Below are 14,934 nucleotides of genomic sequence, written 5' to 3'. Positions count from 1 at the left end.
ACCATTATCCTCTTCTTTCCATCCAAGCCCAACCCAAATTGCTTATCAAGTTATCTCATCTCACAATGCACTCAAAAATCTTTCGGAGAAGAAGAAAAGATTGATTGCAAAGAAGGATAGTAACAATAGAAGAATGTAGAAAAGCCACCTCGCGCCTGTAAAGCAAAGGGGCATGCATAAACCAATCCAAGGCTTCCGAATAATTTCCATGTCGAAGTGCAAAACTTTATACCCTCCATTTTCCACTCTTCCCACAATGTCATGCATGTACCACTCCTTATCTGCATCCCAACTACTGTCTAAAATTGTATCAAATCTCCACCCTGTCCGTTTTGTCCCTGCTGAGGTCTGGGGCCGAAGGGATTGCTCGATTGGTTGAATCCGTTTGCGCCGCCATTCATACCAGCCGGTCCAGTCGCAGCTGGCACTTGTCGACCAAATGGACTGCTGCCAAAAGCACCAGCAGCATTATTTTGATATGTCGTCTGTGGCATGCCGGTATATTGGGTGTGGAGGAATGGGTTGTGGGCGGTTTGTTGTTCGTGGATACGTCCTAAGCCAGCACCTGCACTGTTAACAAAGGTTCCCGGTGCAGTATGCTGAGCTGGGATTCTGAGGTTTCCTGTATTTCCGAAAGTGTCCATTCCATCTCCGCTAGATAGCAGCGCATTGAGCTTAGCTTCATGTTCGGATACTTCTCTTTGGGGTGGTTGTGGCGAGAATGAAGAAGGACTGAAGGACGGAGTGTTGCTGAATGATGATGTATTGTTGTATTGGCCTAAAGTCTTTTGTTCTTGAAGAGTAGCGAGTGTTGGTTTGGATGCAGCGGAACTGGTTTGAGGGCGCGCAAATGATGATGCAAATGGATTGTTGGATCCAGTAGGCATTGGTTGTAAAGATTGGAGTGGCTGACTCTGGTTTGTGGCCCAGGGGTTGTTTGTTCCGGCGGGGGCAATTGGTTCTAGGAGTTGAGGTTGCTGCTGAGGCTGCTGCTGTTGCTGTTGCTGCTGTTGTGAGAACTGGTCATATGGATTGAATCCAGTGGGCTGTGGCTGAAACGGTTGTTGTTGTTGTTGCTGTTGCTGTGATGCGTAAGGATCAAAACCCGTTGGCTGCCCGGAGAATCCAGGCTGATAACCAGTAGCTTGATAGCCGGTAGGTTGCGCATTTTGGAAATTTGTATAGGGATTCAAATATCCCGTAGGTTGCATATCAATGGGATTTCCTGACCAATCGACGGCTCCTTGTTGCTGGTACCCTCCATTGAAACCAGTTGGTTGCGATAACTGGATTGGGTCATCATCAAAGAGCGAATGCGCATTCTGCTCTTCTAATTCACGTCTGCGCAACTCTTCTTCCTCTTGACTGAGCTTGAGAGCTTTAGCGAGATCATCGTCATCTGGTTCACGGCCCCCTTGCCTACTCTCGCGCTTCTTGCGATCTTCTTCCTCCTGGTATTTACTAGCTTCAATTGCCAGCCTATATTCTGCGTCCTCTTCGTCGGCGCGCTGCGCTCGGTGCGGTCGTTGTCGTCGTGGCTGTGCATCTGAAGGTTCGGAAAACTCATCCAGGCCAGTGACTCTAGATTTCCAGTTTTTGCGATCAGCGCGCTCAGCTCGAAGTCTATCCTCATCTAAGATCAAAGATGTCAATTCTTTAGCGGAGACCCGAACTAAGAACACAATTAGCAGGCTTCATTAGTCTCATCATGAAAATGCAAACCATTTTGACCGACATCTCTCCCATCCTCGTCAATATACTGGAACTCCCTCAAAGTCTTGATAATATAGAGATTCTTTCTGGCCCATGTCACTACCAACTCAGAACCTTCGTGCAGACAGTAATCCAACACTTTCAAGGCCTTCAAAACATGTCTCCAATTTTTGCCCTTGTCGTTCAAACGTTTGTCGATCATATCCATTATCTGGTAAAATGTTTCCGCCCTATAGTACTCGTATTAGCTCTGTTCACATTGGCAAGTGACAAAGGTACGCACGAATTGAAGGTTAGTTGGGCGATTTCAGCCATGTCAGATCCAACCGGACCCCATGGGTCGTTACTCGTAGCTATTAATCATCAATAAAAGAATCGGAAGTTTGACAGATGGATTATACCATTCCGAACTTTGATTTGCACATTGTTATATCCCTTCGTGATGTTCTTGACGCTTCGTACGACTTTCGACATGTTGGCGACCTGATCTCTCCTGAGTTCGATACCAAATGAATTTTAATGTCTGAATTGCGATCAAAGATTCGGCAGCTATCCAGCTACGATGCGACACCTAAGAGAGCCAATCGCGAATCGCGTTTGTATGGAAAGGCGATAACGGCGTAATGATGAATGATGTTGTGAGGTATGGCGTCGTAAGTGATCACTATGTAATCGCTTGATATGGCAATTTCCGATGTTAATGAATGAAGACCCGGCGTTGTATGTAACTAGCAGTAAAGGCTAGGCTAAGGCTATGCTTCGGTTGGCCCCGCACTTTCCAGTTCCTGATCAAAGGGAATGAATGTTTGAATGTCTAAAATTGATTAAAAAGGGTGATGTTTGATTTTGAGGTTGAAGGTGTGTTTTTTCTGAAGAGGTTGTTTAAGAGGATTATTAGGCATGTAGAATTAAGCATATAATATTTAGGTAGATAGATACCTAGGTAATGTCGGTTCAGGTTGCGACAATTTCCAGGTAGTGGCTAAAAACAGGTCCTCCGGCAAGCGGTGCAGTATGACGTTAGCGGGAACAACCCCAAGGCCCAGAAAAGTCACCATCCATCCAATACAATCATGTGACATGTATTTACAGTTCATGTCAGGTACATGCGAGCTATCATTGGGCTTCACTAACTGGGGACATTTGTTAGATAGATGTTTGAATTCAGATTCGGAATGTTTTGGGTTGTTTTGGTGTTGACTAATAAACCCCCTTTTTCCCCAATCAACCAACTACTGTACGGAATAACAAGTACTGTGTAATTGTCTTGCATGCATCAATGCAGATCAGCACTGTTGCCATACCCTTCCCCTTTCCATCTTCCAAATAATTCGCCTGTTTGCTTTCCTGACATACTCTACTGTCGACATTCGCACAGATCAAGCATATCACGGATTGATTACTTATATAAGTACTGGTGTTAAGACTCTAGATCAATGTATTCCATTGGAATGTGGTCAGTCACCAATCCCCAGTGAAAATCAGGAATCCGTCTAGATTACCGCAATATGCTCAGGTACCATATTCTTTCGAAATATGTGCACCAAGTGCATCCTCAGTCTGCAGTATTCAATCCCTCGAATAGTTCTTCATGCGAAATGATATCCACTTGCTTGGCTAGCCTGATTTTTGGTTGGATATGTAGACCCGCAGCCCTTAGCATTGCAAACCTAACGGCATCAATGCCATATTTCCTTCCAGCACATTTCTCAGATGTGCATGTAAGTATCTCTCCAGTCATAGAGTCAGCATCCTCAGACTCTGGATCCGGCTCGATCATTTCTTTTGTCTCTTGCAAGACTTTGTCTATGCGGGTCATCCTATTCTTCAAATTATCATTGCTCGGGATTCTTTTCGTATTTGAAGCAAACAAGATCTTATCAATCTTTGATAACACCACTTGATGGGGTACTTTCTGTGACCGCAACATTTGCAGCATCACACGATCACTTTCCTTGATTCCGTGCTCTGCATCAATTAGTACGAAAGCTCGTTTAAGCTGTTTCCTCTTCTCCAAATATTTGATGATTTCTTTTCCCCATTCAGGTCTTCCACCGTGTCCATATCCTGGCATATCCAGTACCACTAACCGCTCAATATTATCCTCAGACTCTTCATGCCCTCCGATCGCAAATGCATTCATAGACCGAGTTCGCCCAGGTTTCGAACTGGTATATGCTGCCTTGGTGTTGAGCAGAGCGTTGAGAAGAGATGATTTGCCAACCTACAACATGCCAGTGTTAGTCTGTACTTACAAGTGCAATAACTCGGGTCTTCTATATCTAAGGACCACAGATAGTATTCAACATAATGGAAAGATCAAGCTACAAGCCCAATAGTATAACCAAAGGAGTAAGCTTACATTTGATCGTCCTAAGAAACAAACTTCAGAGCTGTCTCCAAACTCCATGGCATAGAATTGCGATGTAGACCATAAGTGCTTGGGGGGTTTTTTGGTGAAAAATCCATTTGCGTGCACAAGTTGAGCTTCCGTGGGTGGTAAAGTGTCCCAGTGGTAGCAGAGCTTAGTAGAAGGAAAATTCATATGATGGGGTATTTGAGAATCATGACCTTGTGATATTGTCTTAAGTCCTCTGAGAATATAGCTCGCAGAGATCACATCCCGTCGATTTGTACGAGCGCATGACTGTATCCTCAAAAGCGTTGACATTGGAAAGGAATACGACGTTGAAGTGCAAGAGAATATAAATATATCAGTTGGACGAGGCTGCAAGGCTGAAAATATGTCGGAATTTTTGGTGCCGACAGTTCTGATTCTAAGGTGTGCCAGGATGGTGATTTCACACTCCTCATCAACTTCCTCAAACCTCACTCTCATCGGCGCGGACAACTACGAAAATGTCTTCTATTACGCCTACAAAATTGCGCTCGCTCTACCGTTCGTTCCTCCGCGAACTTCCATCTCGACCTCTCACACAAGAATCCCGCTCACCTCTACAATCTCGCATTCGCAAGACCATAGCCTCGGAAACAGGCACGCCAATCGAGCAAGCAGATCAATTCCTACAATATGTCAAGGCGCAAAGGATGTATGCCACATTACTTGAGAGATATAACCCTGGGATGAATATGGATGAAGAAGAGCGAGTACGCTTGACTGCCAGGAGGGTGGGAATGGATCTACCGGAAGAGTTTTCGTATGGGCAAGATGGAAATGGGGGCAAAGTCCAGTGAGGGTCGAAGCGGTTGTAACGACAACATCGCTCATGCAAATCAATGGAGGACGCGAAATCTTGACAGCGAATAAGACGGAAGCCTATTGATGGACCCACTATCCAGAGCTTTGGGATATGGTAACTCTTGAGGTTATTCCTGTTCAATGCCTTGTGCGCATACTAAGGACGAGCTATCACCCCAGTATCATACCAGTTTCGATAGGGCCGGAAGATATTTGTGTGAAATATGAGCTTCGCTGTACAGATCGAACCGACAATGAAGTAATGCAACCCAGGCCTCATTCAGTAGGCTAGCTTCTAGACATAAATAATAAAACTTAAGCAGTAACTTGTTGTTGGAACTCAATTTTGTCTCGTTTACTGTACGGTATCACGGTCGAAGTTGGATTGACAATCCATCCATGTCAGATAAGCAATGTGAAAAAAAGGAGCTTCTACTCTGTAGTAATGATGCTCACTTCGTGCTGTTGCTCAGTGACATGTCGACTTGATGAGATCCACTGTGAGATTTTGATACATAATACCGACTGTGATGAAAGTGCCGCCTCGGTATCCAGATGAGGTTTCTCAAGCCTTTCTTCTTGCCCAATTGCCAAGCTCAAGCTACGTTTCTTGTCCCACACATCACTTCCATCCAATATCGCACCTACCGAGATGTCTTCACCCATGTGTCTAATGAATTGATCAGTCCAGGATTTCCACGCTAACATCTCACTGCTAGAGTAGCAATTCCATACCGAAGCAAGGGCAATACAATTATAGCTTGTGATTACCTGGCTACCTATCCTCGTAAGTCCCGACGGAGTATATCCTAACTGTTGCAATTGTGAGATGCTTAATCGGTGAAGATGGAAGGGGAAAAAAGATAAGACATTTGATGACTCTATTTTTAGTTATCCTATAGAAAGCATTTTGTTGGTCTCGGGCTCCACATGCTATACATTTCTCTCCACGATCTTTAAGAATTAAGTACGAAGTACTGCGTAAGTGATAATTATAGTTGATATTGTTGGTCTGCATTCTCTGTTAGAGAAACATATAAGTCATGTCCTCGAGATTTTCGATTTCGATTTCGATATGAAGGATTATCACGCTTTGTACTCAAAAATTACATATACACATTCTAATTCAGGTACACACCACGGCTTACCCTCAACGGTGCATATACATATCAAATGAAAGCTTCAATGCTTCCTATATTGCTGTCGAAGCCGTCAATACACCCTTTTAAGAGCACGGATATGGTTTGGCGCATGAATCGTTGGGAGGGGAGAGGGGGAGCCCGTAAGCGCTGAACATATCAAATGAAGACTAGCAGACTAGATCCATGTCGAAATGTCACTGTATTATTATCTGATTGGTTCAATATGAAAAAGGCGGGCAGATTTAATCATGCACATCAACTTCGATAACTCCAATCGTGGGCCATGCCATATTTGGAACCCTGAAGTTGGTGGTGTTGTAAGGTAAGGATGGGAGCATCTTCCTTTGACCATGCTACCAGGCTTCAAATACAGCCATCTCGCCCCTTCGAATCAAAAAATCCCACCATGACCTAAAGGGTGGTCGATCCCGAAGGAAAAAAAAAGGGATATCCTTCACAACTTGAAAACTTCACCTCACACTCAACTCGACCCGTTTACATCTTGATGTTCAGATGAGACCAAAGGCAAAATCGTCTAAATAGGACGAAAGCCTGGCTTGAGTGCTTAAGTGCTTGAGTGTAGAGGTTAAGTCTCGTTTGTCGCGATAGCACCTTCGTGTTGCTATTTTTAGAATCGGGAGACTTTAAAGACACGACAATGAACCCTCATAGAGAGCATGGTTTCCGAAGGAGAATGGAACTGAATCCCATCACAACATCTCTTCAAGTCACTCCTCCTCACCATCAGACTCCGGGATCTGCTATTTCTGGAAATCCGAGCTCAGCATTTGGATATCATCCATCACAGTACAATACACCTCTGAGCTCGGTGCGACAGTACAACCCTTCACAATGGACTTCATCTCCCAGCGTCAGTGGTGGTTCAGATGCTTCGCACTATTCTGCCAGGCCACTTCACGATCCAGATGGTACTTGATTTCAAAAATTGTTTTTAAATTTCGAATTACATCCACAGTGTGCGCAGGGTAGTAAAAGCTAATATCAATTGTAGTAGTGATTCCGGCTCCACCCCCATACTCGCCACCGCGAAGCAATAGACCGGCAGGAGGGCCAGATGAGCATGTGTCTTCTCCCCCACAGGCATATCGGTCCTCCCCAGATATTTCACATACCCCTCACACTCCGACCCCAAGTACCCCACACCCAAATTATCCCCCTCCACCTGGTGGGCGATCGAGAGCTGGATCAAATGACCGACCACATGGCATCTTTGGATTCTCTAGAAGGCCAGTTAATCATTCTGAAAATCCCAGAATGTCACCAGCAAACAGGGAACCAATACCACCAGTTCCACCCATTCCAAGAAGAGTTGTGGAACAAACTCGCCAAGAACTTGCAGAGCCTATTTCGGTCAATGTTTTGCCTCCGGGGTCCCGTAGAGCTGCATCTACAGGGGCCATCAGCTCAGCATCCCCGGCGCATTCGCGAGATCCATCTACTACTCGATGGCAGCCTGGAATGCCCCTACCCCCGCCTCCACCTGGTGTTCCTCCACCCCCGAGATCCCAAAGTATGACCCGTACACTTGAAACTGTAACCTCTCCCCCTACGCGAAGACCGCTCCCTTCATCTTCTTTAGGTCCGGTTCCACCTACTCCACTTTCCCCTCCACCACAAGCTTCTGCCGCAGCATCAGATTGGCCGGACGAGACACCCGTAGCAGCATATCCTCGAAACCGCGTAGAAAGTCCCACGCTCCACATTGATACTTCGAGTAACATTTCTAACACAGCGACTGATTCGATTTCCGACTCAAGCTCTTCTAGCTTGGCAAGATCACGAGCAGTCAGAGGAGATAAAACAATTCGTGAAAGAAGAAGTGAAAGTAGAAGTGGGAGGATAGCCTACCCTGAATCGGCTATTGAACAATCAAATAATCCTTGGGCAGAAGCGATTACTCCTAGTGATATTGTTGTGCCCCTAGCGAGGCGTCAAACGATAACCAGGGCAACTCCGAGGAGCGGAAGATCATCTAATTATTCAGAAACTCCAAGATCGTCCCAACCCATGCAGCACAATTTGACCACTCCTGATCGTTTGAATGGAACTGCCACTGGCTCTAGAGGCTCGACTCCTAGACCAGTGGCGCCTACTCCGCCTTTCTCTCCTGAGTCTATCAGATCATCCACAATAGAACACTCACCATCAATTCCTTTGAAATCCTTGCCAACTCCCCCACCACAGTCAAGGATGGTTCAAAAGACTCCCAATAGCCGTCCGCCTTCCTTAATCATTCCTAAAAATGACTCCGCAGTCATTGCTGCTTCGAATGCATCCCAGCCTGCAACAGGTAAATCTGTTGCAAGTCAAATGTCTCAAATGACCCCAAATGATGATTTCGCCTGCTCTGCAGCAGAAAGACATGAAATATTTGTTCAAAGAGAAGCTAGTGCAACAAATGATACAGACCGTGTACGCATTTTTGCTGAATTCATTGTAAATGAATCTAGAATTCGTCGAGACCGTTATGCGTCTGCTATTGATGCAATGGGATCCGAGATTCTAGATTTAACTCGGGACTTATTTCGCCCTAATACTAGTACTCGTAGAGACTCTTCGACGTCTCGTGCAAGTGAATTTACACCTGCATCGTCAGCTGCGCCAAGATCTCATAGGGGCTCGCTAGTGGGAGCCGTGAAGGAAAATCTACAATTACAAAACTCAGAACCACGATCTGGATCTCGCCCACCTACGAGGCCAGCCTCAAGCCCGAATTCAAGACCTGGATCTAGAGCTAATTCAGCAGGTCCACCATCTCCAGCTCTAATACAACAAAATTCACAATGGTGGAGTCAACCTGGCTATATGCCTTCCTTATCACCAATCCCCAGTATGAGCGTTAGTGAGGCACTTGATGGTGCAAGTTCAAGAGGAAGGCCTTCAAGCAGATGGTGGGAGGTTAGTCAATATGGATCAGATGGAGCTACTTCGTCAAGATTTGAAAGATCAAAACGGGAATCAAAGTATATGGGCATGCCAAAGGAATTGCGTGAAGCGCTACAATTTGGTGAAGGAGATCAATCTTCGGGATCACCAATGGAGAACACATTTGGTGGGCCGAGTAATCCAGCCCATCTAGGTCCCAACGAATATCCACAAGAGAAAGCTGGCTTCCACCAACCGAATCAAGTATCTCCTGTGTTCCAGCCAATCGTTCCCCCAGCCCTTGTTCCGCGAACGCCCTTCACACCAAACCCAGAGCACCTTGATGTTTCAAGATTGGTCACATTGCCTCCACCTTATCCCCGTCACCACCCAGCAGTCAATAACAACCATCCAGATCTCACAAGCATCCGTACAACTGTTCGTACCTTAAGCGACATCACTGAAGTAGCTGCCACTAAAGAACGCTTCTCGAGGGATAGCGCTCAGATGCGGGAAGATCAAAATGCTGCTGCCTCCAAACGTCGAGCATCACTACGTCTTCGTATGCAACGCGATATTGAAGCTGGAACAATCTCGTACGCCGATGCAGCTGCATACGAAGCAGATTCTGTCACCAGCGAGCTTCTAAAATCGAAGGAAACCGCCAAATCTATCTTTGAACTCTTTCAATCTCAAGTCGTTCTTCCTGTCAACGAATTACTTATGACCCGTATTCAATCAGCCACTGATCTTTTCGAACAGCTACGAAGTAAACTCTTTAATGACTCAAGAAACCAGAATCCAACTTCTACCCAGGAAGAAGGTGACGAACAACCAGAGCTCATTGAAAAATTGACCCTTCTCAAATGGATTTTCGAAGCTCGTGAACAACTCCACCGTGAAGTTTACGAATTACTCTCAGATCGTAATGATCGTTACAAAGAAATGATAATAACTCCTTATCGCCTATCCCAAAATACCGAAAAAGTGCGCGGCGCAGAATCCTTCTTCGCAGAAGATGCTCAAAAACGCAAACAAGAATTTGAATCCGAGATCCTCAAGCGTACAGAGGAATTCATGGATATTATTGAAGAAAATGTAGTTCGAGGCGTGGAAGTTCAACTCGGTGCTTTCTGGGATATTGCTCCCTCTCTCAGTCGTTTGGTTGAGCAGATACCGAAAGATAGAGATTTAGAAGACTTTATGATACAAATCCCCAAAGAAGAATACGAGGAAAACCCAAGTTATTACGATTTTCCATTGCAATATTTGTATACACTCTTAGTCCACACGGGTAAATCAACATATCAGTTTATCGAAAGTCAGACGAATTTACTCTGTTTATTACACGAAGTTAAAGTGGGAGTAACGGCAGCAAATTGTCGATTAATGGCAACTCAACGCGTAGCTCAGGGAGAAGGAAAAGAAGAGGTGGAAAGAGAATTAGAGGCAGTGAAGAGGGAAGAAGAGGGAAGACTCACAGATGATTTGAAGGAGAAGGTGAAAGTTGTAGAAGAGCTTTGGAGGAGTGGCTTGGGGACTGAGCTGGATGAAGTGAGGGGGAGGATTGTGAGATGGCTGAAGAAGGTCGGAGGCGAGTTGCCGCCGGATGACGAGGCCTAGGAGTGTAGTGGGCGAGTCATCGCGCATGCTAAAGTGGCAAGACGATCTCCAATGCCTGCGCGTATGCATTTATGGGGACGATTTTATGTTATGATATGATTCGATATCCTTACGTTCAACGACTACGAAAATAAAGGTTAAGGGGCATAGAAAATTTCAATGTATATATTAATTTTTAACTCACGATCGTTTCTGGAGAGCTCAGGAGCAAAATCATTTAGATTGTTGGCGGTAGCTTTTGTAGTCTTTTCGATACCCCTTTTAGTATTTACATCGTTCTTCTTTTCGGCTATATGAGATTTATGGAAATTCAAGCAGACAATTTGATACAAGCCTTGAATGTGAAATTTGAATCATTGACAAGATTTAATATTGGGAGCTACATTTCTATCCTAGATACATGCATACCTCCAACCGAAAACATACAAACGATCGATCAGAATCCATAGATGGACACAGATACTAAAGAAAATTCTAAAACGATATCCTACCTCGTTTCTTATTCCCCACAGTTCTGGCAATAATTTGCTCCGTGATAGTCATAAGAACTTCTGTTCTGAGCCCTCAAGTTCGGGGATCGCAGGATGCTCGATGGGTGGTGAAGGTAGAGATTTTTCCTTGGTGTGAGATTCGGAGATCTCGATATTTGGTATTGGGGAGTAAGGATGAGATTGAAGCGGATGGGGTATCTGATCTCTCTTTCTATCTTGGTCTTGATTTGCTGCTTTCAAATTCAATCTTGTTTTTGGCTCTGCTGAGACCGTGGAATTACGTTTAGCAGATACTTTCTGGAAATTAGATGTTTTCGTCAAGAAGGAATTTTCGCGCGGACTTCTATCTTTAGTCTTCCTTTTCGGTACAGCTTTGAGATGTTTCCTATTTTTAGAAGACTCTGAATTGCTTGCAGAATGGTTATCTGCAGCACTTCCTCTTTTTACCTTGACTTTTTCATCCATAACGTGCTTGACTTCTTGTTTCGTCTCTAGTTGCGATTGCGATTGCGTTTCGTCTCGATTGGGTATCTGTTGTACACTTCCCGCCGAATAGGTTCTATTCAGTATTCTGTGATTTCGCCATCGACTATAGGATGGTACTGGTTGTCGGATTTTGATTGATTCTTGTTGGGGTATGTATACTTCTTGTTGATGACGATGGCTTTGACTAGGTGATGAGTATGAGTTTAACGGATGCATAAGCTGTTCTTGCTGTTGTTGGGAGGAGTATGATGATTTGTAACTGGGAACTTGGGATATGCTAGTTGGGGAGTTTGTCCAGGAATCGAAGGAAGCATGATGGGATGAGTAGCTTGGTGTTTCTTCCCCGGAGTTTGAGGAAACATGTGAAATGGGGTTAGTATGCTATTTATTTTGTCTATCAACGGGTTCTTCGTGACTTCGCGGTTGTATTTCATCGAAACTATCTCTCTGTCCCCCGTGCTGCTCACGAGGCTCATATCTAAGTGCGACATCATCGGGGCTGGTCCACCGATGTTGTGAAGTAACGTACGAGCGCTCTTCATCCGGTGTCTTCTGATATATCTCCAAGTCCTGCATCGATGATAGACGGCGTGCTAGAGGATTATCCTCCTCATGCACAAAGGGTACTGGTTGATCCTTTGCTGTAAGACGTTGAACTTGATTCTTTCTGATGCAGCTGATTAGTAGTAAAATGGCAAGCACTAACGTGCAAGTAACAATGCCGATGATAAGACCAATACCAATTTCCGCTCCGACTGGAAGGTTGATGGAAGAGATTGGTTGCTCTACTTCATTTCTTTCTATTGAGGCTGATGAAGCTGTGTCAATTAAAGAGCTTTTATTTAATAACTGATCACGAGCCATCAGCTTGGATCGGACATGCACTGCAGCCATTATTCATGTATCAAATAAGATTTTTTTAATATACAGGGAAAAGCATGTCCACAAACTTGTATGAACAAAAGATAATACAGATCCGATGCATCGTATGAATGATATACAATTTCTCAAGAGATATATAAGCTCGGACCCACGACGAAGGGAAATATTGAACGACCTCATCGAGGCCAAAACCAAGGCAAGGTGAAATTTTCGATGTCTTTAGACACTTCAGCCTTATAGGCCTAATGGCCTTTAAATCGACCTCTCATGCATTCAATATTGGTATATCTTTAGCTATATAACCAATAGAATTGATTGCGCTTGACTTGTTGGTTTCTAAGCGCCGACTTTTCAATATTGTTACATTTACCTAGTATCGAAAGGACCGAAGATGGTGGCTTTACAATAGCCCATTAGGTATGGAATGATGATATAATGACCAACTCTAAACATTTCATGTCCTATAATGAAAGAGTAGCTTGGCCTTCGCTTCGATTTGGCACTCAATGATATCAGAGTGTATTTCTTGTTGGTACTTTTCTAGGGTCAGACGCTAAGAATTGTTTTCCGGGGAAAGGGGCTGCGTTGAAAAGAGTTTTCTGCGCAGACATTTGTCAATCAAGAACTGGACAGTGTGCAATGAACCTCTATTACCCAAAGCTGTCACATGCATCATTGCCTAACTTTTCGATTGTATCATGTGCAACGCGCCCTCCTTTTTAGACTCCATTCCAAACGATAGAAAATGATCTTTAAATTTAGCGAAATGACTGGCTGAGCCTGTGAAGTACAAAAGTCCCACCAATCAACGGCATGCAAGTAGTGGAAGACACTAAACTATTAAAGTTGGTTGGTATAAGGGGCCCTTATTCAGAGATGTATAATAATTCCCGTACGCCTTGCTATATGGAGGTTGTGACAATCTAAAGATCTATGTCCTAGAACTTCGCTAGAATATGATGATGTAATGATGCACAACTTAAGACTTAAGCTATCCACTTCCAAGATCTCTTTTCCACAGAATCAAAGAATCGCACTGCAATAACGCAGAATGTAGCGCCAGACAAAAGCGCAGCATCAAACAAAATCACCGAACGATAATTTCCCAGCTTGCTCTCCCCCAGAATTTTGCCACCAACCGGACTACCAAGCATGGTTCCGAGGCCTCGAACAAAATAGATAAACCCATTCACGCTAGCGTAGGCCTGGAGTCCAAACACTTCCGCCACAGTCTTTCGGTTCATATGTAAGCGAATTGGACAGGTTGAGATGCACAGAGACGGGGAAAAAGTGACATACCGTTGGAAATAGAGCATTATAACCACCACCTGCAACTCCATAAAAAACCACAAAAAGTAACCACAATGCCTTGTTACCATCTGAAGTAGAACTCCCTAACCAGAATCCCAACACCGATGTAACGCACAAAATGACTGTCAGAATTAAAGTATTTTGTCTCCCAAACCTATCACCAGCAAATCCCGTCATAACTCGACTTATAGAATTAATACCGTTTGAAACAGCTAGCAACGTGGCCCCAAAAGCAGACGTGTAGCCCAAAGCCACGGAGTACTCAGCCAAAAATGTGAACGGTAGTCCGTTGCCTCCCGCTTGTAGGAAGCCAGCTCCAACGCTAAAGATGAACGCAGGCTTTATGGCCAATTTGAGATCGACGTGAGTTTGTCTCCTTCCTATGAATCGCGATGGAGCTGCAGTGGCGGCAATCGGCAACGCAACGATCAACACGAGAAGAGATAGTAAACGGAGCGTCCATCTTGGTCCAATTGATGTCAGAAGAAAGCGTATCAAAGGAGAGAAAACGAGCCCGCCAATACCTGCACCTGATAGGATAAACCCCATAGCTGAGCCGCGGTGGGTCGTAAAATACTCTGGTGCTGTGCTGAGAATTGGATAGTAAAGAAACGATGAACCGATGCCATATAGCAAGCCTTGTGTCAATAAAAGTTGCCAAACCTAGTGGGAAGATTCAGTTAATGATATAGTGAGGGGGGGACTGTAGTGATCGAACTTCTTTACAGACACTAGCCAATCCAAAGCCTAGGCTCATGAAAGCAACTCCCATCACACAGATATATCTGGAGCCTTTCATACCTAGTCTTGCCATCATAGGATTTACCACAACGCTACCCGCCCATGTAAGGCCAGACCCGAGCGTTCCCACGAAAGCTACCAAGGCGCCTTCGTTACGAGTGGATTTCGGAAGCATGGTTTGGGCTTCGGAAATATAGTAACTCTGAAACACGCCATAAGATTGATTGAGACCAATCGTGATACATATTGTCAAAAAGCTTGAGATGAGAATTGTGATGCGTCTTTGGCGAGTTACAGGCCGTAATTCGAACGTGTTTCGAGGCGACTGGCGTTCGTCTACATTTAGAACACCCATTCGATTCGTCTCATTATTCACACGATTTGAAAGGTCCGGAAGAGGATGCCTATCAATTGCAGGCGCCATGATAATGCTTCGGTATCTGTTTTGGATTGAGTATTT

General features: G+C 44.6%; 8 protein-coding genes across 8 annotated transcripts; 2 read left to right on the top strand and 6 right to left on the bottom strand.

The window, feature by feature from the left end:
• Positions 1-299: 299 nt before the first annotated feature.
• EAF01_005079 (uncharacterized protein) lies at positions 300-2,187 on the bottom strand (the record flags this gene model as incomplete). The annotated part of the gene is made up of 4 exons (XM_038913334.1): positions 300-1,672; positions 1,723-1,943; positions 1,997-2,066; positions 2,115-2,187. The coding sequence occupies 4 exons, from the start codon at positions 2,185-2,187 to the stop codon at positions 300-302; spliced, it is 1,737 nt and encodes a 578-aa protein (XP_038771420.1).
• Positions 2,188-3,268: 1,081 nt separating this feature from the next.
• On the bottom strand, positions 3,269-4,384 carry EAF01_005078 (uncharacterized protein; the record flags this gene model as incomplete). Its single annotated transcript, XM_038913333.1, has 2 exons — positions 3,269-3,937; positions 4,076-4,384. 2 exons carry the CDS (start codon positions 4,382-4,384, stop codon positions 3,269-3,271), a joined length of 978 nt encoding a protein of 325 aa, XP_038771419.1.
• A 188-nt stretch (positions 4,385-4,572) lies between these two features.
• On the top strand, positions 4,573-4,908 carry EAF01_005077 (uncharacterized protein; the record flags this gene model as incomplete). The annotated part of the gene is made up of 1 exon (XM_038913332.1): positions 4,573-4,908. One exon carries the CDS (start codon positions 4,573-4,575, stop codon positions 4,906-4,908), a length of 336 nt encoding a protein of 111 aa, XP_038771418.1.
• Positions 4,909-5,344: 436 nt separating this feature from the next.
• EAF01_005076 (uncharacterized protein) lies at positions 5,345-5,578 on the bottom strand (the record flags this gene model as incomplete). Its single annotated transcript, XM_038913331.1, has 1 exon — positions 5,345-5,578. One exon carries the CDS (start codon positions 5,576-5,578, stop codon positions 5,345-5,347), a length of 234 nt encoding a protein of 77 aa, XP_038771417.1.
• A 1,134-nt stretch (positions 5,579-6,712) lies between these two features.
• Positions 6,713-10,563, top strand: EAF01_005075 (uncharacterized protein; the record flags this gene model as incomplete). Its single annotated transcript, XM_038913330.1, has 2 exons — positions 6,713-6,983; positions 7,067-10,563. 2 exons carry the CDS (start codon positions 6,713-6,715, stop codon positions 10,561-10,563), a joined length of 3,768 nt encoding a protein of 1,255 aa, XP_038771416.1.
• A 539-nt stretch (positions 10,564-11,102) lies between these two features.
• EAF01_005074 (uncharacterized protein) lies at positions 11,103-11,756 on the bottom strand (the record flags this gene model as incomplete). The annotated part of the gene is made up of 1 exon (XM_038913329.1): positions 11,103-11,756. One exon carries the CDS (start codon positions 11,754-11,756, stop codon positions 11,103-11,105), a length of 654 nt encoding a protein of 217 aa, XP_038771415.1.
• Positions 11,757-11,921: 165 nt separating this feature from the next.
• EAF01_005073 (uncharacterized protein) lies at positions 11,922-12,434 on the bottom strand (the record flags this gene model as incomplete). The annotated part of the gene is made up of 1 exon (XM_038913328.1): positions 11,922-12,434. The coding sequence occupies one exon, from the start codon at positions 12,432-12,434 to the stop codon at positions 11,922-11,924; it is 513 nt and encodes a 170-aa protein (XP_038771414.1).
• A 974-nt stretch (positions 12,435-13,408) lies between these two features.
• On the bottom strand, positions 13,409-14,898 carry EAF01_005072 (uncharacterized protein; the record flags this gene model as incomplete). The annotated part of the gene is made up of 3 exons (XM_038913327.1): positions 13,409-13,654; positions 13,722-14,396; positions 14,452-14,898. The coding sequence occupies 3 exons, from the start codon at positions 14,896-14,898 to the stop codon at positions 13,409-13,411; spliced, it is 1,368 nt and encodes a 455-aa protein (XP_038771413.1).
• Between the last annotated feature and the right edge of the window lie 36 nt (positions 14,899-14,934).

This window comes from Botrytis porri, assembly GCF_014898465.1.
Source record: "Botrytis porri strain MUCL 3234 chromosome Unknown BPOR_006, whole genome shotgun sequence".
NCBI lineage: Eukaryota > Fungi > Ascomycota > Leotiomycetes > Helotiales > Sclerotiniaceae > Botrytis > Botrytis porri.
This window is presented reverse-complemented; position numbering and strand designations above follow the sequence as displayed.